The sequence below is a fragment of the Macaca mulatta genome, chromosome 13 (assembly GCF_049350105.2).
Source record: "Macaca mulatta isolate MMU2019108-1 chromosome 13, T2T-MMU8v2.0, whole genome shotgun sequence".
In the NCBI taxonomy this organism is placed as follows: domain Eukaryota; kingdom Metazoa; phylum Chordata; class Mammalia; order Primates; family Cercopithecidae; genus Macaca; species Macaca mulatta.
This window is the reverse complement of record NC_133418.1, coordinates 76322512-76347139: the sequence shown is the minus strand read 5'-3', so window position 1 is coordinate 76347139 and position 24628 is coordinate 76322512. Positions and strand designations below refer to the sequence as shown.

Sequence of the window (24628 nt, the reverse complement as noted above, 5' to 3'; positions counted from 1 at the left end):
TACACCATGGAATGTTACCAGCCATAAAAAGGAATAAAATCTTGTTCTTTGCAGCAACAGGCATGCAGCTGGAGGCCATTATCCTAAGCGAATTAAAGCAGAAAGAGAAAACCAAATACCGCACGTTCTCATTTATAAGTGGGAGCTAAACATTGGGTACACATGGACACAAAGATAGGAACAATAGAGGCTGGAGACTATAATATCGAGGAGGAAGGGAGGAGGGCAAGCTTTGAAAAACCACATACTGCGTACTATGCTTACTGGGTAACAGGTTCAATCATACTTCAAACCTCAGCATCACGCAATATACCCTGTAACAAACCTGCACATGTATGGCCTGAATACAAAATAAAAGTTGAAAATTTTTAAAAAGCATGTTCAATATTACTAATTTTCAGGGAAATGCAAATCAAAACCACAATGAGAAAGCACGTCTCACCCTCTAGTTCAGCTACTATTAAGAAAATTAAAAAGCATGTTCAGTATCACTAATCATTAAGGAAACGCACATCAAAAACCAGTAAGAAAACACTTCTCACCCAATCGGTTGGCTATAATGTGAACAGACAAACAAAAAAAGATAGCTAAAGAAAGTAACGAGTGTTAGTAAGGATGTGGAGAAACTGGAACCCTTGTACATTCCTGGTGGGATGTGCAGCCACTGTGGGAAACGGCATGATGGTTCCCCCAAAAAAAGAAAAAGAAAATTAAACATAAAATTACTATATGACTTTGCAATTTCACTTCTCGGTATATCCCCAAAACAACTGAACATTCTCGGTATATCCCCAAAACAACTGAACATTCTCGGTATATCCCCAAAACAACTGAACACAGGAACTTGAACAGATATTTGTACACCCATGTTGATAAAAGCATTAGTCCTCATATCCAAAAGTTGTAAAAAAAAACCGAATGTTCATCAATGAATGGATAAACAAACATGGTATATACATACAATGGAATATTATTCATCTTTAAAAAGGAAAGAAATTCTGACACATACTATGACAGGGCTGAACTTTAACGACAATATGCTCAGTGAAATAAGCCAGACACAAAAGGACAAAACATTATATGAGTTCACTTATATGAGGTCCTAGAATAATGAAATTCATAGAGACAGAAAGTAGAAGAGTGGTTGCAAGGGGCAGGGGGCAGGAGGATGACGAGTTTTCATTTCAGGGATATGGAGTTTCAGTTTGGGAAGATAAAAAAGTCCTGGATGGATGGTGGTGATTGCACTACGATATGAATGTACTTGATGCTATGGAACCATACACTTAAAAATTGTTAAAATGGTAAAATTTATGTTATATATTTCAACATACACATACGAACCCCCTTCTATACACACACATAAACTGAGGACTATCCCCTACCTCCCCACTCTCAAGGGCCAAACTTAACAATCCAATACATTATACCCTCCTATATCTGATCTGGTCACTCATTGCTCCTCAATACACATCTTTTGTTTTACAGCCAGTAAGTAGAAAGAACAAAATCAGAGTTTAAGAGCCTAACAATGGAAAAAGGGAAGACATGACTCATGCTTAAGAAAAGAGAACTCTTTAATATCTAATTTTAATTCAAGATTAATATCTATTGGGTGTTGAACTATATAACAAACAGAGTGACTCTCCAAAAGAAAACGGTGTGAATTTGGGAATAGAACATTGCAGTATGGCTGGGCGAGGTGGCTCAAGCCTGTAATCCCAGCACTTTGGGAGGCCGAGACGGGCGAATCATGAGGTCAGGAGATCGAGACCATCCTGGCTAATACGGTGAAACCCCGTCTCTACTAAAAATACAAAAAAAAAAAAAAACTAGCCGGGCGACGTGGCGGGCGCCTGTAGTCCCAGCCACTCGGGAGGCTGAGGCAGGAGAATGGCGTAAACCCGGGAGGCGGAGCTTGCAGTGAGCTGAGATCTGGCCACTGCACTCCAGCCTGGGCGACAGAGCGAGACTCCGTCTCAAAAAAAAAAAAAAAAAAAAAGAACATTGCAGTGGGAATACGGAAGAATGCCATAGTTAACTATGTGTGTGTTCAGGGAGGTAAAGGAAGACAAAGGTTTTTAAAAGAAGAAAATGAGAAAGATTACACAGTTGTTTCAAGAAAATTATCTTTGGCTACAAAGATCAGTAACAAGGATAACGCCCTAACGCCAGTCCAGGTTTGGACAGACAGTTGCCGGGCAGCTGTCCCCACAGAACTATTTTTTGTTTAATGTTGCGATGGCATCTGTGTAAGGTCGTGGTTTTTCCAGAGTCTTTTTTGCTACCAGGTATACAAGTGTGAGAACCCTCTTTTCAAGGCCTCCCCGGTCTTTCTTTGTTAAGATTTTTTGTTTTTAAGTACTAGTGACTCTATTTTGATTGTGACAACATTCACATAGGTTATCAAGATTATCAAGATTAACATGTTTCTAGTATGTGCCCTTAATATAATATATTGAAAATTATACTTTATCTGTTTTTCCTCCCAAAAATTCGGCCCCAGTAATCATAGGGAAACATTAGCCAAATCCCAACTGAGGCATGCTGTACAAAATACCTGACCAATATTCCTAAAAACTATCCAGGTCAGCAAAAATAAGGAGAGTCTGGGAAACTGTCATGGCCAAGAAGAGAAAAAAGATGTCAGAAAAAAAACAACAAAAACACCTTAGGGAATATGAATAAAGTATGCACTTTAGTTAATAATTATGTAAAAACGGGGGCGCTCGGGCTGGGCGTGGTAGCTCACGCCTATAATCCCAGCACTTTGGGAGGCCGAGGTGGGCTGATCACTTGAGGTCACGAGTTTGAGACCAACCTGACCAAATGGTGAAACGCCATCTGTACAAAAAAAACAAAACAAAAAAATTAGCTGGGTGTGGTGGTGGGTGCCTGTAATCCCAGCTACTCAGGAGACTTACTTGAACCCAGGAGGTGAAGGCTGCACTGAGCTGAGATGGCGCCACCGCACTCCAGCCTGGGCAACAGAGCCAGACTTCCATCAATAAAAAAGTGCCAGGGGAGCTCTTTTCTCTTAGAGATGTATACTGAAATATTTAAGCATAAAATAATGTCTGAGATTTATTTCAGATGAATCAAGTCGGGTGAGAGAACGTGGATGGAGTTATAGACCTAAAGTTGGGAACTGCTGAGACTGGGTAATGGGTACATGGGGTTCACTACACTCTTATTTTTATTTTTGCACATCTTTTAAAACTGTCCATGATAAAAAGTCATAAACTTAAAAAAATCTAGTATGCTAATTTATATAAATCTGGGTGCTGTAGGTGGCTATTTCCTGTCATTATATAGGGAGGCAGGAAAAAAAAACAGTTTTGGGAGAAGAGAATAAATAAGAATGAAGCAGAGATAGAAGGAGAGAAGTGGAGAGAGATGAAGTTCGAGCTGTAAAATGTCACTGTGTCTGCTTCCCACCCACTCCCTGAGACCCTGCTCTTGGATTTTGTGAGCAAAAAAAGTACTGGATACTTTCATCAGCCCCCACCCTGATCCCCCGATCCCCTCCAAACAACTCCAATGCTATGTGTTTGTGAAGGTACAAGTTCAAACAAATACTGAGAAATATAAGGCTCGCTTTGGCACTTCACCCCAGTCTAGAACTCATTCTTCTTCTTTTTTAAGCTAAAGAGTAAAGGGTTTCCCACATGGGGGCACTTAGCCTAACTTAGGGAAAGTACAATCTGCAGTAGAGGTGGAGGACCTGGGTCCTGGTTTCGGTTCTGCTGTGCCGCCATGTGACTCTGGACAAGATACGTCGGGACTCTGTGCTTGCTCAGTTGGTCTTCTGTGTTGCTGTAACTGAGATAGGAAAAGCACTGGGGTAAAGTCAAAAAAAAAAAAAAGCTGCAAAACTTCAAAGTACTGAATTCCTATTTTTAGTAGGACTCCTCAAAGTTGCAAATCATCAGAATTTGTTCAGATTTTTGCCTCAGAGAGCACTTATTAAACCTGAACTTTGGAGCTAGTTGCTCAAGAGAAAATCACGTGAAGGAAAGTTCTTTTCTTCCTTGCCCACCCCTCTCCTCTTTTCCTTTCAATTTAAGATAAGAGTGACATGCATTTTTGCACTGGATTAAAAACAAAAATAACAACAAGGACAGTGTGTTGTCATAAAAAGCCCACCAGGTGCCTTCCTTAAATCTTCCCCTACGTCCTTCCATATATACATCTTAGTTGTTCGTTAGCCCAGTAATCAAGTATGGTAATCAGCCATGGTGACTGTAAAACCAGGCCAGAGAAAATCTTCGCTTAGTTATTTTAGTGACTGTTTGGGGAAGTGCTAGTGGGGCTAACTGGTCTTCCAATATTACTGTAGTAGCGGCCACATTCAGCAAGTTACTATGAAGTAGAATGCATGATTTAAAGGAAGTGGAGAGAGCCCTGAAACTTGAAAAAAGCTCTTGATTTTCAAGTGTGCGCAAACATGGAAAATGTATCCCACAGCCAAGATAGTAAACACACGACTCTACTGATGGCATAATCAATCATTGTTTGTGTGACCAAGGGAAGTTCCACACTGTTCTCGATCTATACACAACTGGATCTCATTACTTATAGTAGTTGTACTCTATTTAATCGCAGCAAACATTGAATCAGCAAATCACATTACTCCTAAGGAAAATACAGGGTTAAGTTCCTGTGACCCTCTGGTCATAGCATTTTCGTCAGCCGATCAATATATAACTTTGTTTTATGTGTGTTTCTGTTTAAAGATACCTTACTAATATATATTAATTCATTAACATCAAACAGCACTATAACTCATGCCTGAATAAAACTTATCATACATCTGTATTTTCTCCATAAGGCACACCACAGCCTTTTGGTGCTTAGGAATACTGGACGGCACTTCAGCACTTTGCTTGCAGGTCATTTTAAACAGCAAAATCACCAACAGAAATGCAAAAAACATGATCAGTAAAAGGATCACACATTTACAATATGAGAGCTAAAACAAGAAAGTGAGCATCGTCTTCTCTGACCGCAGCTGGGAATGTGGGCTTCCAGTGACTCAAATCTTTTCCCTGCTCTGTGCATGTCTACAAATGACCATGAAAGTACTGTGAGTATTGATTCGGGGGTTACAAATAAATTTTAGCTAGTAGGCAAATTCGCAGATACAGAGTCCATAAATAATAAGGATTGACTGCAAACACTACATACCAGAGCCTGCTGTAAGTTGGCAAAATCCCATTTTTTGCCCCCATTATGTGAATTTTTAGGGATGTGAGGGGTTAAGTGTGCAATGTATTCAAATATGAGTCACTCACTGTTAGATTGGATAGATTATGTAGAAAATGGTATTGCATTTAAAATAGTCCTCAATTAAGAGTTCAAGACCAGCCTGGCCAACATGGTAAAACTCCATCTCTACTAAAAAAATAATAATAATAAAATAAAATAAATTTGCTAGGCCTGGTGGTGCACACCCATAATTCCAGCTACTCAGGAAGCTGAGGCACGAGAATTGCTTGAACCCAGGAGGTGGACGCTGCAGTGAGCTGAGACTGCATCACTGCACTCCAGCCTGGGTAATGGAGTGAAACTGTATATAAAATAAAATAAAATAAAATAATAAAATAGTCCTCAAATCAGGAGCTATTCTTTCATCTTAAAGACTTGATACCCGTCCTCCAAATCATGGGTTCCCAAGCTTCACTCAGTATCTCACTTTTCATCTTTGTATCAGCCATTATCTACGATAATAAAATAGGTATGTACCCTTCGACTATTATGCAGTTTTCATTCTACCCACCCACCTGCCACATGGCTCAAAAGTATCCAATCTTTGTGGTATGGAACATCCTCCACATAAAAGTGAGGTAGCCTTTCAGACAGGACCTGGATGGTTCCCATCTTAGTCCCCTTTTCTGCCCCAGGGCCCAACTTAATCTTGCACAGTCTCCTACATGAGAGCTGGCAAGCTCTGTTCTCCATCACTATCCCTCCATGATGCATAAGGAACCAAGTCCTGTTTTATGCCAGATCTATTGTTCAGGGTGATATACGAACAACACAAGCAAAACTTTTTTCTTGCTCATGCTGTGTGACCACAATTGATTCATATTATGCTTAGGTATGCAGAGAAAATGCAGCCTCTCCTTTCTCTGTGACAGATCTAGCCTTCCTCAAAAGTCTATACTTCACTGGAAGGGCAACGGCTAACTCAGTTAATACCATCCTAGTCTCTTCAGTGAAAACAGTTTTCTTTTGGTTTACAACAGTTCCTTCTTTCATGAATGCTCATTTGTTCTGAGTTGTCTTCACCCTCTCGCCTCCCAAGATGGCTTCTAGGTATGTGCCTTCAAGGGAAGGGCAGGGAACCTTGATCTGCATCATGCGGGGCCTGATGCTGCCTTCTGACCCTTGCTGGCCTCTGTGGTGGTGCGTTCCTTGCTTACCCTGGTGGCATCTGCCACAGAAATGTTCGTTCAGGGAAAGAGTGATCTAGTCTGTCTTGGCTTGGTCAGCACCTAGGGGTCCTCCTAGCTGACTTGCCTGCCTGTGTAACTAAAACCTCAAGCTAGATCTGACTGTTCCAGGGATAGGCACCTGGCTGAAGCAGGGCCAATCAGAGACCCTCCCTGAAATTTTTTCAAACTGGAGCTAAGCAATCTGGTTCTTCTCTGGAGGGAATGGAAGCAAAACTATGAGATGGAAGGCTCAGTGCAGTGGGCAACTATGCTTGCTGCCCTGTAGAAGTTGATATAGGCCTGCAAGAAGAGACAGAGAATGTGAGAGCTGAAGAAACATTCAGACTTCTGGTCTAGGCTGTGTCTGAGGTCCTGTATCTCCTAATTTCTTTCTGTTTTTCTGCGAAATAGCCACACATCCTTCCAGTAAATTCCCTGAATCCAAGCTAATTTGAGTTCAGCTGCTGACACTTGCAACTGAAATTTTAAAAACCCAAGCAGTATGTTTTTAAATGACTTAATGACCATTCTAGCACTTGTGTATTTATAATTCCCATCAACCTTCCTTTACACCATTCCCCAAAGTATACTATGTTTATAGGTTGGAAATTATTGCTGGCAAACATGAGACAATTGAGATTTTTAAAAATTTCATTGGCCAGGTGCGGAGGCTCACGCCTGTAATCCCAGCACTTTGGGAGGCCAAAGCAGGCAGATCACAAGATCAGGAGTTCAAGACCAGCCTGGCCAATATGGTGAAACCCATCCCTACTAAAAATACAAAAATTAGCTGGGTGCGGTCGCAGATGCCTGTAGTCCCAGCTACTTGGGAGGCTGAGGCAGGAGAATCACTTGAACCCAGAGGCGGAGGTTGCAGTGAGCAGAGACTGCGCCACTGCACTCCAACCTGGGCGACAGAGTGAGACTCTGTCTCAAAAAAAAAAAAAAAAAAAAATATATATATATATAGTGAAATGTAATACCAATACAAAAAACTGCACAGAACATATATGTAACTTGCAAGGAATCATCATGAGGTTAACACAGCCGTGTCATTATTACACAGGTAAGAAATAGAACACTGCCTATACCCTTGAAGACCATCTCATTCCCCATACAAATAGTTACCATTTCCTCCTCCCCAAAAGTAATTATGCTCCTGACTTTTATGGTTATCACTTCCTTACTTTTCTGTTTTATCACCCAAGCATGCATACTTGAACCTTTACTTGAGTTCTACCATTCTTTGAACACTATGTAAACAAAATCATACAATGTAATTTGTTTTCAAAGATCAGACTTTTGCTTTGGATTATTTGAGACTTATCTAAAATTTACTGTAGCTGTAGGTCAGTCTTTTTTGTTGCTGTTTAGTATTCCATAACATGAATGGTCATTTACCTATCCATTTTGTTGATAGACATTTGGAGGTTTTTTTGTGCATTTTTGGCTATTATGAATAATGCTGCTGTGAATATTCTTGGTGAATACACGCACATTTTTACTGGCCATTTACATAAGAGTAGAATTGCTAGGTCATGAGTATGTATCTTTTCTCTTCTTTTTTGAGACACAGTCTCACTCCTGTTGCTCAGGCTGGAGTGCAATGGCGCCACCTTGGCTCACTGCAATCTCTGCCTTCAGAGTTCAAGCGATTCTCCTGCCTCAGGCTCCTGAGTAGCTGAGATTACAGGTGCACGCCACCATGCCCAGCTAATTTTTTGTATTTTCAGTAGAGATGGGGTTTCACAATGTTGGCCAGGCTGGTCTCGAACTCCTGACCTCAGGTGATCCACCCGTCTTGGCCTCCCAAACTGCTGGGATAACAGGTGTAAGTCACCACGCCCAGCAGTGTCTTTTTAAATAGGTAGATAACACTGATTATTTTTTGTAACTGACTGTTCCAGTTTACATTCCTACCAGCATTTTATGAGTTTCTCTTGTTTCATATCCCCACTAACACTTGTCTTTTTAATTTTAGCCATTTTTGTGTGTGTGCTGTGGTGTATCACTGTGGTTTGAATTTCACTTCTTCCTTATTATTAATGGAACTGAATACTCTATTGCCTGTTTATTGGCCACTTGTCTACCTCCCTTTTTGAAGCCCATTCTATAGGCTCTCACGATTCTCTTCTCCTCTGGAAGCCTCTTGGCCATTTTTCTATTTGTTTGCCTTGTTTCCTTAATGATTTGTAAGAGCTCTTTATATATTTGGATAAGAGACCTTTCTACATTGGATATACATATAGAAAACATCTTTCGCCCTGTGGCTTGTCTTTTCACTCGCTTAATGGTGTCTTTTCAGTAAGAGATTCTTAATTTAAATGTATTCAGATTTATCAATTGGGAGTTTAAAACAATGCATCTGATAGAGCAACTGGATTCAGTAGTGCAAAATAAAATTCTAAATTCAGCAAAATGAACTTATACAGACTCTCTGGCTAACACTGCACATTCTTTCCTTGGAATGTCATTTCTGGAATGGCAATTTTTTTTTTTTTTTTGAGACTTGAGTCTTGCTGTGTCATCCAGGCCGGAGTGCGGTGGTGCCATCTCGGTTCACTACAACCTCAACCTCCTGGGTTCAAGCAATTCTCCTGCCTCAGCCTCCCAAGTAGCTGGGATTACAGGCGCCTGCTACCACGCCAGACTCATTTTTTGTGTTTTTTGTAGAGACAGGGTTACACCATGTTGGCCAGGCTGGTCTTCAACTCCCAACCTTAGGTGATCCGCCCACCTTGGCCTCCGAAAGTGCTGGGATTACAGGCGTGAGCCACAGCGCCCAGCCAGCAATTTTTTAAATAATAAAAAATTCCATTATTTTACATAGCATTGAGATACACTTACAATATTTAATTCTGCCTCTTGGTGGTGCCATAGAAAACTAAGAGTAATAATTTTTAAAATTATTGTTCTGAAAGTTTGCTAGACAGTGGGATCTGACTATGAGCAAATTGAAAACTATGAACATTTTTAAAAAGTTTGTAATTCTCTTACACACTACAATGGCTGAAAATTCACTATAAAATTCCTGGCTAATAGTCAAATAAAAATAGCATTAATACTTTTTTACTTATGGAAATTTTCAAGCATTCTAAAGTGCCAATATAATATTCCTCTACCTATTACCTAGATAATAAACGTTAAAATGTTGTTATACTTACTTTAAAAAATTAAAGAAATAAGGAGAAAGTTTATGCTCCCCTCATCTCCTTTCCCCTTTTCTCACTAAAGGCAACTACTATCCAGAATTTGATGTGTTCCCTTCCAGTTTTTGTTTCTGTATTTTTAGTACATGTGTCCATTAACAACAAAAATGTTACTTTGTATTTTAAAAAGTATCCTTTCATACTATAGTATACTGCAATGTGCTTTTTACATTTGACATGGTTTGCCATGTTTATATACACATATATAGATCTAGGTTATTAATTTTAACTGCCACATTGTAATTTATGGCAAACATATACCCTGTATTTACTAATTTCTCTATTAATGAACATTGTAATGCTGCAACGCATACAATACCTAGAACAGTATCTTTAAAACATTTAAATGAAGGAGGCAGGCTTTTAATTCAAGCAATATCCGCATAAAATTTCTCAGGCAGACTATTTTTGCTTCAATTTTTTTTTTTCGCTGTTCATATCTACTCTGCGTGCATAGAACGAATAAATACCTGGAATTTCCTAAAGGTCTTTTACTCAGTCCCCAGAAAAAAGCTCTGATGTGGTATGTGTAATGGGGGAGGAGTGGGCGGATGAGGTGGGTAGAGACGGACACAAAGAAATGTCAATGACAATATACAGGACAGTGAAAGTTTGGAGCCGGGGCCAGTGGCAGCGGCAAAAGTTACCAATTTGGGGGAGGTCTGAGAGTTTACAGTGCAGGTGCTATAATATGCGGATAACAAAATAGCCGAATACACAAATCTTTCCATGCTTGTGAAAGACGTAACGATCTAGCGACAGACGGTTGCCATGGAAACCCGGGGCTGCGGGGAGTCGGCCAGAATTCTTGATGCGCTTAGAATGTTTCTTCTTCCGGCCCTCTGCTCTTCGCAATTATCGTCCCTCTCCTAGGTCCTACGCCCATTTTATAGGCTCTCATGATTCTCTTCCCCTCTTGATTCTCTCGTTGTGCGTTCCAGGTCGCCATCTTGGACCATGCGTCAAGATGGCGCCCCATGGTCCCAGAGGTACAGCCCAGGCATGCCGGTGACGCTACGCACGCACGTATTCGGGTGCGAAGGGTGGGGCAGTGACGCCAGACGTCGCCCCGCCCTCTGTAGTCGCTCCGCCCCCGGCCCCACTCCGCCTTCCTCCCACCCCGCGAACCCGGAAGTGGAGGAGGAGGCGCGGCGGCGGCGGTGGCCAAGCAGGCAGAGACTCCCTGAGCCGTTCCCGGGAGCGTGTCTGGGTTTGGGGGCGGGAGACAGGCTGAGCCGCCTGGGCGGCCTGGCCTGTACGGGGAGGGGGAGGCCATGGCCTCGGCTGAGTTGCAGGGGAAGTACCAGAAGCTGGCTCAGGAGTACTCGAAGGTACCCATCGTGGTCTGGGAGTAGGGGGTCCCCCGCCCTGCGGCCTCGGGTTGCCGTGGCAGCGACTTGTCGGGACCGAAGGGTACTGCGGGAGGGGCACGCGAGCGCGCCCCACCTTTCCCCTCCGCCGCCTCCGTCCACCATTACGGTGCCTCCACCTGCAGCTCCTAGGAGATGGGGCCGGGCGGTGTCTGCGTCCGTGAGCGTTTCTGCAGGAAGGAGCTGGAGTTTGATTCTTGCTTTTCACTGAAGTAGCAGGCTTGGGACTGGGATGTCAGAAATTCTGGCTTCTTGCCTCTAATGCTGGCCGAGAAGGGAAGGGAAAGGTGTGGACCACTCCTCCCCTCGCTGATTCCTCAATTTTCTCAGCCTAGGGATGGGGAAGATCAACCCTTCTCCCCACCCACAGGGATGATATGAGGTTAAAGAGATTTATCTTCCCCCGAATCAATTCGAGAGGGTGGAGACATTCGGGTAAACTGCTTCACTAGGGATGAGTGGTTATGAATGTATTCACTGCTTTGGCAAGAGGTTGTCAGGAATGATTTTGAAAGCTTGAGTGCTACGGCTCTATTCTTGTCCCTCGGTCACCTGGAATGGGGTAGACACCGAGCAGGTGCTCAATACATGTTAAGCAACATGGGGACCTGCCCCTTTGTCGTGTTTATGGCATCAGTCTCTTAAATGATAGAACCCTTTCCTTGGAAAAGGATGCTGCAGTTTCTGGGTAGGGTGTTTCTAGTTTAAGAATATTTTAATGAAGTTATTAAGGCAGAATTTTACATCTTTGGAAATTGATTCAACAATCATTAAGCTTAGTTTTCCGTGATCTCGGCATTCATGGAGTCAATGGGAAGATAGTAATCCCTTTTTGCAATTTGGAGAAACTGAGACACATTTTATACCTTAGGATTTCATTCAACAAATAGCAAGATGAAATATTCTTTGAAAAATAAAACCAGTGCCTAAACATACACACTTAAGTCCTCACCATCAAATAGGAATATTTTGAGATACTATACTTATTTCAGTGATGCTACCATTAGCAAAACTTTGTTGCATTTCCATTTGAAATTGTCTTAACAGCCTGTGGCACGATGTTAGTGATGGCAAGTCTTCATTTTTTGAAGGAGTATTTCCTTGCTTGAAGGGCCAGAAGTTGTTTGGAACAAATCCATGTGATGAAGGGAGGTGGGTGGAGGTTGGCAATGCTCAAATTTGGCTCTACTATTTTTGGTTGAAAATGTTTCATGATCAACACCTGTGAAAAGAAGGAAAAAAATAAGAAAATGTTTCGTGAGCATAAAGGGAGGGGACTGATTTTCTTCTCCAGAGAGCCAGCAAGCTCAGAAGGCCATTCCAAATGGCAAGAGGGGCGTTCGAAAAATGTTTTGAGTAGGGATTACATTGCTGAAATAATTGTATAGCCTCCCAAAGTAATAAAAACTGAAAAGTTTTTGGATATGTAAGCTTGTTCAACACACAATATGTGTCCCCTGTGAGCAGTCTGCCAGGGTCTGTTGAGTGAGGCAGGGTTCCAGCTTAACAAGTCACCTTTAATGGAGTATTCTAACGTAGTACATAGTTATGATATAGTATGACAAGTGTCAGTTCAGTGGGACTACCAAAGACATTGGGTAAACGTTGAGGTTATAGTGAGGATTAGAGAAGAGGAAATGAGGGAGTGGCAGCTTTCCAGGCAAAGGGAACAGTCCATGTTTGCTGGTATGAAAGTTCATTAAGATTAATCTTAATGAGCCTTCACACGGCAGAGAGTGGTGAAATGAGGTTGGAGAGATAATTTGGACCCCATCGTGAAAGGTTGTGAATGTCAAGTAAGAAGAGTGAACTTTACCTTTTGAGTAATGGAGAGACGCCAAAGGTTAAGCAGGGGAGTGACGTTACTTTTAGGACACTGATAACTGTGAAGGATGGATTGAAATAGGGAAAGATTGGTGGGGAAAAGAGCAGACAGTAGACTGTTGAAATAGATTTTGGGAGAGTAATGTAGGTTTGTATAAAGTTAATGACTTCTGGGCTGTAGAGAAGGGGCTTGATTCAGGAATTATGGTTAAAAAATGCTTTTCAGCTTTCCTTTTTTTTGAGTGCCTGCTATGTGCATGGCACTAATGAAAGATATAAGGCATTCATCCTTGCGTCTCTTTCATTTTGGGACTTGGTGAGTGTGGGAAGACTCAGAGTTGTCCCTGCAGTTCTGAGCCACTGACACAGTGAGGGCCAGTGGGAAGAAGAGCCCCTTCAGAGTGAAGGGCTATAAGGGAGGTTAGATACAGTCTAGGAATTTTAGGGTTGGAAGGCACACTAAATTTGTTATTCACGTATGAGGTGATGTTGGAAGTAATGACTGAAACTTTCTAATGGAGATGGACTGACTAAAAGTCAGGACAAAGGCTAGCACTTTTGGAGTAAGTCCCATCACGATGGACTTTGAGAGTTAATTAGGGTGGAAATTGGGAAACACCTGTGGGAAGGATGTGCCTGGAGGAGGAAGAGATGCTAAGGAGACTGTAGGAGGCCTGCCAGACTTAGGGTCATCTCCCCTATTGGACCATCCCAGTTTTCATTCTTTTAATTGCAATGTGATGGGAATTTTCAGAACACAAGAGAACAGATCCTGAAAAAAAAAAAGATTTCTTGTGCTTTTGATTCCCTGTCAATTCTAGTAGCAGGCAATTTCTGGATAAGATCTGTGCTCTCTCCAGCCCTGTGCCTAAGGGTATTCTGCCTTTTTATTACCTTCCCTGGTACAAGTATCGTGGGCTGATGTTGAAATCCAGTTGCATAATTTTTCTGCCTTATTTAGGATACAAAGGAAAAAGATGTCCTCTTAATCTGTAGAAGGAAGCCCATCAAGAGAGCAGCAAGCATGATCTCTAAGCCAAGGACACTGGCAGAGTCTTACTCTTCTTTAATGCAGATTTCAGCCTTTGTTCCAGGAAAGGTCCCACCACTCAAAATCTTTCCTCTTGAAAAGGAAGAAAAAAAAAAAAAAAAGAAACAAATAGTGGTCTGAGGAGCTCCCATTACAGAGTGTCCAGTTAGATAAAAGATGAACTGTGGAGGTCAAAGCAGATGAGAATTGCTGAGGCAAACAGGTTGCTAAAAGAAAGTGTTATGGAAAGGTTAGTAAAAAGGGAGTTTAAGACCCAATGGTTTGGGCAATTAGAGGGTCATTTGAAGTTTTTAAAATTTCAGGTTCAATCGAGTTTTGGGAGAGAGAATGAATGTATGTAGAGGTTGGTTTTCAGAGGTGTGTGAAGTTAATAAATAACAGATGCAAGTTACCTCCTTGAGATGTGAGGGAAAGTTAATCAAGACCTCACTTGCTACGTTATGGATTAAGGATGAACAACCATTTCTGACTTGCTGTTTCTTCCGTGACCTGCTCAGCTTCTGATGCTCTGTTGTATCTCATTGTGGAGAAGAGAGGCAAAAAGTGCTCAGTTCTGGCTCATTTGATTTCAGCCTGCTTTCTTTATGGGAGCACTCTTGCCTGGCACCGTGGTATGTGTGTAAGCAAGTTTCAAGTTCTAACTGTCTTCCCAATGTTTGTGTTACCCTGGGTCAGTGATTCTCAAAGTGTGGGACCTGAAACAACATCATCTGGGAGTGGGTTTGAAATGTAAATTCTTGGGTCCACCCTGCACTACTGCATCTGAAGCTAGCAGTGAGACCCAGCAATCTGTGTTGTAACAAACCTATCCAGTGATTGGATTCATGCTAACATTTGAAAATCATTGCTCAAGGAATGGTATTGGGAGAGTAGCCTTGGCAGAAATAAAGATAATCTTTTTAAAGATTTTTTTTTTTGTTTTTTTGAGACAGTGGATGCCAGCAGGAAAGCTAAACATCCATTATTTCTCTACAGTTTACTTTGCAATTGATGCTTCCTTTACTTGCAAAGGGGATTGCCTTTGGGAACTTTTTAGACTTCTACTCTTAGTACACAGCTCCTCATATTGAGAAAGGATCAGTTTTGATCCAGCATGTTTGCTCTCCAGATAACAGGATTTGGCAGTACCTGATTTATCACCCACTTTTATAGACTCAGGAGCTGGATAGGATTCAAATTGAGTATGAGCTTTTTTTTTTTTTTTTTGACCCTGATGTGTAGGTAGAATTCACTAGTAAAGTTGGATTGGAAAACAGGTTTGTGTTCAGTGCTATCCAATGGAAGTTTCCAAGAGAATGAAAATGTTCTGTATCTGTGCTGTCCAGCAGGGTAACCACTAGCCATGCATGGCTGTTGAGTGCTTGAAACATAGCTAGTGTGTGACTGAGGAACTGAATTTTAGGTTTTATTTAATTTGAATAATTTAATTTAAATAGCCACATGTAGCTATTGAGTACTCTGTTGGACAGTGCTAGCTTAGACCCTGGGTCTGTGCATCACAGACATAAATGTCTAAATTACTCACTTGAAGACCTTGTTAAACTGCAGATTCTGGGTTAGTAGGTCTGGGGTGGGGCCTGAGATTCTGCTTCCAGGTGATAGTATTGCAGCTGTCCAAAACCACACTTGGGACAAGGCCCTGGAAAGACAAGGGGCAACCTCCTCTTCCTCTTTAGTTTAACTGATCTACTCACCGGTTCACGGAGGGTCAGCTAAACTGCAAGGCTTGGGGTTTTGTCCTAGTGAGTTTCCCTGCATGGGAGCAGGAGCAGGAGAAAGGATGCCATTTGAGGCAGATGTGAGTTTTTTCCTGCCTCAGTGACAAAGTAACCCCAGCTACTGCATAATATGTAGCCTGCACATACTTCATCCCTGTCCTGGAATAGGAACGAGTAAGTAGGCAGAAAGAAAGACTAAGTAGGATTCCCAGTAATTTGGAATACTTAAAATGTTAGAACTGGAAGGAGTTTTAGGGGTCATCCAGGCCAGATACTGCGGCTGGGGTCTGCACATGACTTCAGTATTCTGAAGCTTTGAATCAGGGTTTTAGTGTGGCGTGGGGTTGTCTTGCACACATCACTGTATATTCAAGAAAAGACTGTATGTTTAAAGGTTTATTTTATAGGGTTATAAAATATGTATAAATGTAAAAAAAAAAAAAAGTCCATTGCATGAAGACGGTCATGTAAAAGTGGTTCTAACACAGAAGATTTTGAGATTAGCTGAGAAAATGCATATGAGTGGTTCATCTCACTTTCTCCACAAATTCTTCCAACATTTTGTGATTGAAGGTAATAAATCCCCAATCTTGGGCCATTTAGCCTGTCACATATTGTCAGAGTGGCATGAGAGAAGTGATGGTGAGCTTACCACCACTCTCTGTCCTAGGAGAAACAGCTGTGTGATAGGCCTGACTGAAGCTGGGCTATTCCAGAATGAGAGTTATAGAGAGCAGGTCTGGGCACTGGTCATTAGAGAGTTAGGCTCAAGCCTTTTAAGGATTCTTGGTGTCCAATAGGACCATGAGGTTCACATTATTTGGAGAGTCTTCAAAGAGAACTGTTAAAGTAATGGCAATCTCTTATATAATGTATTACATTTAAACACCGTTATATGTGGTATAACTTATTTATTTGATTTGATTAATTTGATTAATCAAATTAACTGATCTGATTAATTAACTAAAAATTTATTGAGTTCCTTCTCTATCCATAGCATTGATCTTTCATTGCAGGCAGGAAATACAAGGAAGTATACTGTAGTCTTTACCATGGAGAACAGTTTAAGTTGGCAGGTGGGAAATGAATACAGAAATTGATTGATTGATTGATTGATTTGCTTTGTCTCCCAGGCTGGAGTGCAGTGGTGTGATCTTGGCTCACTGCAACCTCTGTCTCCTGGGTTCAAGCAATTCTCCTGCCTCAGCCTCCCGAGTAGCTGGGATTACAGGCGCCTGCCACCGTGCCTGGCTAATTTTTGTATTTTTAATAGATACGGGGTTTTGCCATGTTGGCTAGGCTGGTTTTGAACTCCTGACCTCAGGTGATCTGCCCACCTTGGCCTCCCAAAGTGCTGTGATTACAGGCGTGAGCCACCGCGCCCAGCCTATACAGAAATATGTATATTAGTAAAATGTAAACTTTACTGATTTTAGAAGTGAAATTAAAACTGAATAGTTTAATAAGAGATGTTTTGTTGTTAGTAAGTGCCAAAGGAACTGAGGCACAGACTCTCTGTGGGCCATAGGGAGTCAGGGAGTGATTAGGAAAAATTATGGAGGACGTAGGGCCAGAGGTAAAAAGCAGGATCCTAGAGAACAGGTGGGATTTGGTTGGCCAAACTGAGGAAGGGCTGTGCTTTCAAAGTAAGGGTAAAATGAATCAGAAGATTACAAAACAAGGAAATGTGAGATTTAAAAGGATTAAGAGGGATTCAGAGGTACTCTTCCCCCACTGAATGGCACAGAAGAGCTTGGTGCACAGCTGTTGAAAATAAGCTCTATCATCTGCCAGAGAGTTTTTCTGAGACTTCAGGGCAATTGTTTCTCAGTTATGTCATATGCATTGGAGTCTCCATTCTGGACTCCTAGAGGCAGTAGTGACCATCTGGTAATCTTATACCTACATCTGAAAGAGAAACAGCATTCATTTGCCTCCCCTCTGTGGTGAATACTGGTGCAGAGAAAAGATAAGATTCTAAAAGACCAGGCTGGCTGGATGTGGTGACTCACACCTGTAATCCCAGCACTTTGGGAGGCTGAGGCAGGCAGATCACTTGAGGCCAGGAGTTCAAGACCAGCCTGGCCAACATGGTGAAGCCCTGTCTCTGCTAAAAATAAAAAAATTAGCCGGGTGAGGTGGTGCATGTCTATAATCCCAGCTTCTCGGGAGGCTGAGGCAGGAGAATCGCTTGAACCCGAGAGGTGGAGGCTGCAGTGAGCTGAGATCACACCACTACACTTCAGCCTGGGCAACAGAGTGAGAGTCAGTCTCAAAATAAATAAATAAATAAATAAGTAATTTTTAAAAATCAGGCTAATAGCCGGGCGCGGTGGCTCACGCCTGTAATCCCAGCACTTTGGGAGGCCGAGACGGGCGGATCACAAGGTCAGGAGATCGAGACCATCCTGGCTAACACGGTGAAACCCCGTCTCTACTAAAAAATACAAAAAAACTAGCCGGGCGTGGTGGCGGGTACCTGTAGTCCCAGCTACTCGGGAGGCTGAGGCAGGAGAATGGCGTGAACCCGAGAGGAGGAGCTTGCAGTGAGCTGAGATCCGGCCACTGCACTCCAGCCTGGGTGACAGAGCAAGACTCCGTCTCAAAAAAAAAAAAAAAAAAAAAAAAAAATCAGGCTAATAAGAGCAGCTCAGCATTTTATAAGCTACTCATTCAGTAATGCAGTAGGAGTGGCAGAAGTGATGCTGAAATGCAGAAAAACGTCAAATGCCACAAAGAGTAGTTAAAATGGCAGTAGAGTATGCAAGCTTATCATCTTCCTCCATTTCTACCTACTAAGTAATAGAAAGGTGTTTCAGATAACAGTTTCTTAAAAAGCTGCATTGTCTGTTAAATGGTTTCATTGAAACCGTGTTTGAGTTACCAGTTTAGCAAAAAATATTTTCCAAAGGAAAATCCTAATTTTTTTTGTTATAATCAGTTATATTAAATTCCTAACAGCAATAGCTTGAAAGTTTCATTTTGCTTTTTAACAAAGCAGTCTGTTCAGTTTGCTTTAAATACTCTTCAGTGTGCCTTAGGAATGAAAGATGAGGTTATTTTTCTTAAAATTAATTGCTGTCGTTCTGGTCCTACAGGAAATTATCAGTTCAGTGAACTTCAAGCTTCGTTCTTAGTCCTTGAAGTAGTCATTAGGAGCTTCTAAATACCACACAATGAAGACATGTAAGAGATTACAGATTGCAGCTAAGACAGGGATATGAAATAAAATCTAAAGACTTTAGATTTATGAAATAAAATCTAAAGACTAGGTTTATAAAATAAAATCTAAAGACTTTAGGTTTATAAAATAAAATCTAAAGACTTACTAGAACACTGCTTCATGGAAATCAACATTAAAGTGGTATTTCTCTCTTTTGAACTTCTAGAGCAGAGGTTACCAAACTCTGTAAGAGGCCACACAGTAAATGTTTTAGGCTTGAGGCTATGTGGTTTCTGTTGCAGCTACTCATGTCTTCCATTGTACCTCAAAAGCAACCATAGACAGTATGTAAATGAATGAATATGGCTGTGTTCCAATAAAACTTTAAAAATAGCATGCCAGTTTGGCCCTCAGACCTTAGTTGGCCAACCCAAGTAGAAGAGAATTTAATATCTTCTACTTTTTTTTTTCAAGCAGGAAATACTAGTATTGCTAGTTATCTTTTAATATTTTATCTTCCCTTTTAAAGTGTAAGTTCTTTGAAAATAGAGACCACATATTTTACATCTCTCCCCCATATCAATCAAGGTGTACAATGACTTACACCAGGCAAACTATAATAAAGGTATCTGTTGTCATTTTGAATCTGTTCTAATCATAAGTGTTCTGTTTCCATTTGTGGAGCATTTTATAGTTTAGAAAGTGCTTTGACATAGGTTTCTTATCTGGTTCTCACAGTAGCCTCAGAAGAAGGAAGATGGGGTAAATGAATTTACCCATTCTATAGACCATATAGCTGAAGCTCAGAAAGGTTAGGTGAATTTACCAAGTTTATATCGTCTAATAAATGGCAGAGCAAAGATTTGGATCTGCTTTCTATTGTAATGAACTGTCATCTCTAACTTTCTAAAAATAGAAGAATCTCATCTTTTTAGTCTGTCTTTTGCTTAAAGTGTTGAATATCCTGCAGTATTCTTGCATTTTATCTCAGAATCTTAGCTAAATTTTCCATTGAGTTTTAAATACTCAGTTTAAGATTTAGCATGCAAATATGCCTGTTCTTTTGGCACAGAAAAGGGTCGTTTCTGTTCTCTGTTCTCAGGAGACAGATCTCAGTTATGCAGAATTAGAAAGATTTTTAAAATTTTTTTATTTTTAATTTTAGAAATAGATTTTTTTTTTTTAAAGCTCATATAGAAGTATGTCTCATTCTTTCAGTTTCTCAGAGAAGAACCTGGTCTTTCATGATATCTGCACTGAGCCCTGGGAATATTAGTCTGTAAACCTCTTGCTTCAGCTGCAGTCAACTTGTATATTTATACTTAAGTGCTCTATGTTCTTTTTGCTGAGAATATTTTCCTCTTACTACAGAAGTAAATTTTATCTTTTAAAACCCTGTCAGTGGTGGTTGTATAGATGCATACATAAGTAAAAATGCATTTAGCTGCATAATTTCTGATTTGTATACTTTATTTAAAATAACGTTGTTTCTCAATATTTAATGATTAACTGTGAAAAAAAGCCCAAGTTTTACCTCTTTCGCGAAAGGCATCTCTCACCTCTCCAGCTCACTGCTTTTTTCACTTACATGTAGTTTTGTGAAATAGCCAGTGTTGTCTAATTGGCATTATGACTTTGGAGTCCAAACTGGTAGAGTCTGAATCTCAGCATTGCTAATTAACTTCTCTGTGCCTCAGTTTCCTCATCTGTAAAATGGAGGTAATTAGAGTACCCACTTCATAGGATTGTGAGGATTAGATGAAGTAATACATGAAAGTACTTAGGACGGTGCCTGGTTTGTAGTGAGCATTCAAATGTAAGTGGGTATTATTATTAACTTCTGAATGGAGCCTGCTTCTTAGTTGCTTTTGTATACTGCCCCAGCTGATGCCTGAAGCCATTGTCGATGATGACATTTGCATGTCTAATATTAGGCACAGTCTCCTGCTGGGTATGGTGATGCCCCAACATTTTTATTTTCTGTGGAATTCTTACTTAATAATTAGTCCAGTTGTATGTATTTTACAAATGAATTGTGTGTCAGAATTTCAAGGAACATGGCATATTCAGTACCCTATTATTTATTGTATTAGTTTTTATTTAGGGATGGGACTTGGTTTTATAGAAAGAATGACACACTAGAATTTAGGAGACTGGATTGTAGTCCCAGTTTTGCCATTGATTTTTGTTATGTCATTGGGCAACTCAGCCTGTGTGTCCTTATCTGTAAAATGGTGAATTATTCTATCTACTACCCTCTTTGGGTCTAATACTTTTTTGTTCTCATATATTTGTGAGAAGCTACTTAGTTACTCAGTGTAACGTAATGTTGCCTGTAAAATTGATGTGATTTCCTTGATATAACCAATTGCTTTATATGAAAAATTAATTATTGCTTTCTCTGTTTTCAGCTTCGGGCTCAGAATCAGGTTCTGAAAAAAGGTGTTGTGGATGAACAAGCAAATTCTGCAGCTTTAAAGGTGGGCAACAGGATATTTGTGTTGTGAGGGTTGTTAGCATTTGGTGTTGCTCAAAACAGGTTCATTGGGTTTTCTGGGTTAAAGTTCCAACTCTGACACTGATTCACTAGGGATAAGGGACAGTAATACAGTTTTTTGTGGTTAATTTTCCTACTTGCTTAGGTAAGAATATGAGGTACTTTACTTTCCTTAGCTAAAAATTATAAAAAAGATATGTGACTTTGTCTAGTGCCTTACTCCTGTGCCTCAAGGCCTTCAGTTAGCTCAGTTTATCTGGATTATTGAGGCTTCTTATCAGTTGTCATCAGACAGCTCTCTGAGGGAGGCTATGTCGTATTCCTATTTGAATCCCTCTCACTCAGCAGAAGGGAGGTCTCTAATAAGTAGATTCCATTGTGTGAATCATTTAGTCCCTAAATCTTGCCTTTAGTTGAGCTATTTAATAGTAATTACCTGTGTTAATCAGGATACTCTGAGCGATACATTTTACCGTCAGCACTTTTGTCAACTGAGGGGAGAAATATGATAGACGAAGGCATTTGTTTCTGCCTCATTTCTAGTAGGCATGTAGTAAATATTGCTTAGTGATATTTTTAAATGGATAAATTAATCCTAGGATTTGGATTTCTTCTTGGCCAAGTTTCAGTTAAATATACTGTCTAGCTCACTCTTTTGCTCTTTCCCTTTCTTGCTCCCTCTGCTCTCTTTAGACAGATGGGATTAGGATTCTTCTTACTCCCATCTCTTTCTGGAGAAGCCCCTGATCAGTAATATGTCTAAGGTGGCTCCACTTAGGCAACTAAGCCACAGAAATTGTCGTTTTACGTAGCCAGTTGTTGGATCCTATAGGAGAGAAATCTGTCTCTGAGTGTCTCCTCCTTAGGTGCGGTTAGCACAGTCTCAGGGCTGAGATGGTTCTGAACACCCCACCCATACTTCCAGGCTCTCTGCACCCAAGCCAAGATGATTAAAACAGAGGCTTTATAGTCAGGATTTATTAGTCAAGTTATTATTTTACCAAAATTGTTGAAGAAATGATCATTATATCTCCCAATAATATTTAAACTTATTGCTGGGGAAGGTCTTTCCTAGTTTGTCCTAGTAGCCTGCACTGGTGTTTCATACCCTCCTGTTGCTGGTTGTGTTTGATTAACTCTGTGATGGCAGCAATGGTAGGAACAGTGGTAGGAGTGGTGACAGCTGGTTCTATTGATTGAGCACTCACTATATACCAGGCATTGTGCTAAGTACATTATATCCATTACCTCATTTAGTGTTCACAACAACCCTATGAGGTCAGATAACATTATCATCCCCATTACAGAAACTGGAGTTTAACAAAAGGCTGGGATAGATGTTTTCTGAAATTAATGATTGGCTAATGGAGTTGGAGCGTTAGTTCATTTTAAGAACTAGAAGCATAATTGTATATTATAATTATAAGAATATAAATTATGAGAAAAAATAAATTATTTTTTATTTTAATATTTATTACAGTAGTCATTGTAATTATAGTACACCAAGTGACAATATGCCAGTTTGCTAGACAGGAATATTAGGATGTCCTGTGTTACAGTAGGCTTTTAATTTTATTACTGGGTTTACCCCTTCAGTGAGGTATAATCAGTGTTCATTGATTTGAAGTTTTAAAATTTGAAAGACATGATGGTTTGGACATGGGCTCGGCCTAAATTTACCTTTGAGCTACAAGTGAAAATTAAGGTTTTACTAAACAAATGTAGGAAAAAAATGATTTTCTCCTTAACAGGAGCATATTCTATCCCTCTAGCACTGTTCTCAACATGCAGGTAATGTCAATAGAGTGTAGACACTAGTCTGTGGTTTTTAGGTTGCTGTTCCTTTTTTTTTTTTTTTGAGACAGAGTTTTACTCTGTCACCCAGACTGGAGTGCAGTGGCACGATCTCAGCTCACTGCAACTTCTGCCTCCCTGGTTTGAGCGATTCTTGTGCCTCAGCCTCCTGAGTCACTGGGATCACAGGCATGTACCACCCTGCCTGGCTAATTTTTGTATTTTTAGTAGAGTCGGAGTTTTGTCATGTTGGCCAAGCCAGTTTCAAACTCCTGACCTCAAGTGATCCGCGCACCTCAACCTCCCAAAGTTCTGGGATTATAGATATGAGCCACTGCACCTGGCCTAGGTTGGTGTTTCAATATAGTTAAATCATCTGTTCATTAAAGCATGACCTTCATGTTTTATAATTGTTTCAGTGACACTGGTAAACATACAGTTCTTTATTTTTTTATTTTTTATTTTTTTAAATAGAGATGAGGTCTCACTATGTTTCTCAGGCTGGTCTCCAACTTCTGGGCTTAAGCAGTCCTCCTGTCTTGGCCTCCCAAAGTGCTGCGATTACAGGCATAAGCCACCGTGCCAGTCCAGTTCTTTAAATATACAGTATTATATGGCCATCTGTGTTTGATAATCAGTGAATAAAAAGTTGTCAGAACATTGTAAGTAAAATATAGTTAGAATAATTCTTTTAAAAAATAGAGTAAAAGTAAATATTTCTTATTAGTTTCCCATTTTCTTACCCCATTATGGCATAAACAGAACAAAGTGGTCAGCAGAGGGTGTGTCAAAAAGGTTAGAAGAATATTTTAGATTTTGTTTCTATTGTCATTTAGCTTTAAAGTGAATTATTGTAGGACAGCATCTGAAAATATTTTTGGTATGATACTGATTTTTATCTTTGATATGTCAGAATAGTTGAAGAAAAATTAAGTGTGTTGCAAAGACTTTATTTTGACTAATTTAAATTTAGGGAGGATTTACAGAAAAACTGGAATACAGATATATTTCTTCCCATTCTTGTTCACTGAAGGGAATCATCAGTAAATCGGAGGTTCTTTTTAAATACCCAAGTTCGGCCAGGCACGGTGGCTCGTGCCTGGAAACCCAGCACTTTGGGAGGCCGAGGTGGGTGGATCACCTGAGGTCGGGAGTTTGAGACCAGCCTGGCCAACATGGCGAAACCCTGTCTCTACTAAAAATACAAAAAAGTTAGCCAGCCGTGGTGGTGTGCGCCTGAAGTCCCAGCCACTTGGGAGGCTGAGGCAGGAGAATCACTTAAACTCGGGTGGCAGAGGTTGCAGTGAACTGAGATTGTGCCACTGCGCTCTAGCCTGGGCAATAGAGCGAGACTCTGTCTCAATAATAATAATAATAATAATAATAATAAATAAGTAATGTCTAAGTTTATAAACTTGTAGCCTCAATCTTTGTGTCTGTTCACTGTCACAGGATGTTTAGTTGATCATGATCTGTTACTTTAGTATAGTTGCTCTTATTTTTATGTTTACTTGGTTTAGCCAAAAGATTATCTTTTCACAAAGTGCTAAAAACTTAAGAACTGA

The 24628-nt window shown here is 40.5% G+C and overlaps 1 protein-coding gene across 4 annotated transcripts in view; it reads left to right on the top strand.

Moving 5' to 3' along the window:
- Positions 1 to 10820: 10820 nt before the first annotated feature.
- Positions 10821 to 24628, top strand: part of PPP1R21 (protein phosphatase 1 regulatory subunit 21) — a 70771-nt gene continuing 56963 nt past the window's right edge. For 2 of the 4 annotated variants that reach the window (XM_015112318.3, XM_015112321.3), the window contains exons 1-2: positions 10821 to 10977; positions 21184 to 21252. In XM_015112318.3, coding sequence (XP_014967804.2) covers positions 10921 to 10977; positions 21184 to 21252 — 126 coding nt within the window. In that variant the 5' untranslated portion in view covers positions 10821 to 10920. Of the gene's footprint in view, positions 11304 to 21183; positions 21253 to 24628 lie in introns of all 4 variants that reach the window. The other 2 variants (XM_077959623.1, XM_077959624.1) reach the window with 1 other exon arrangement.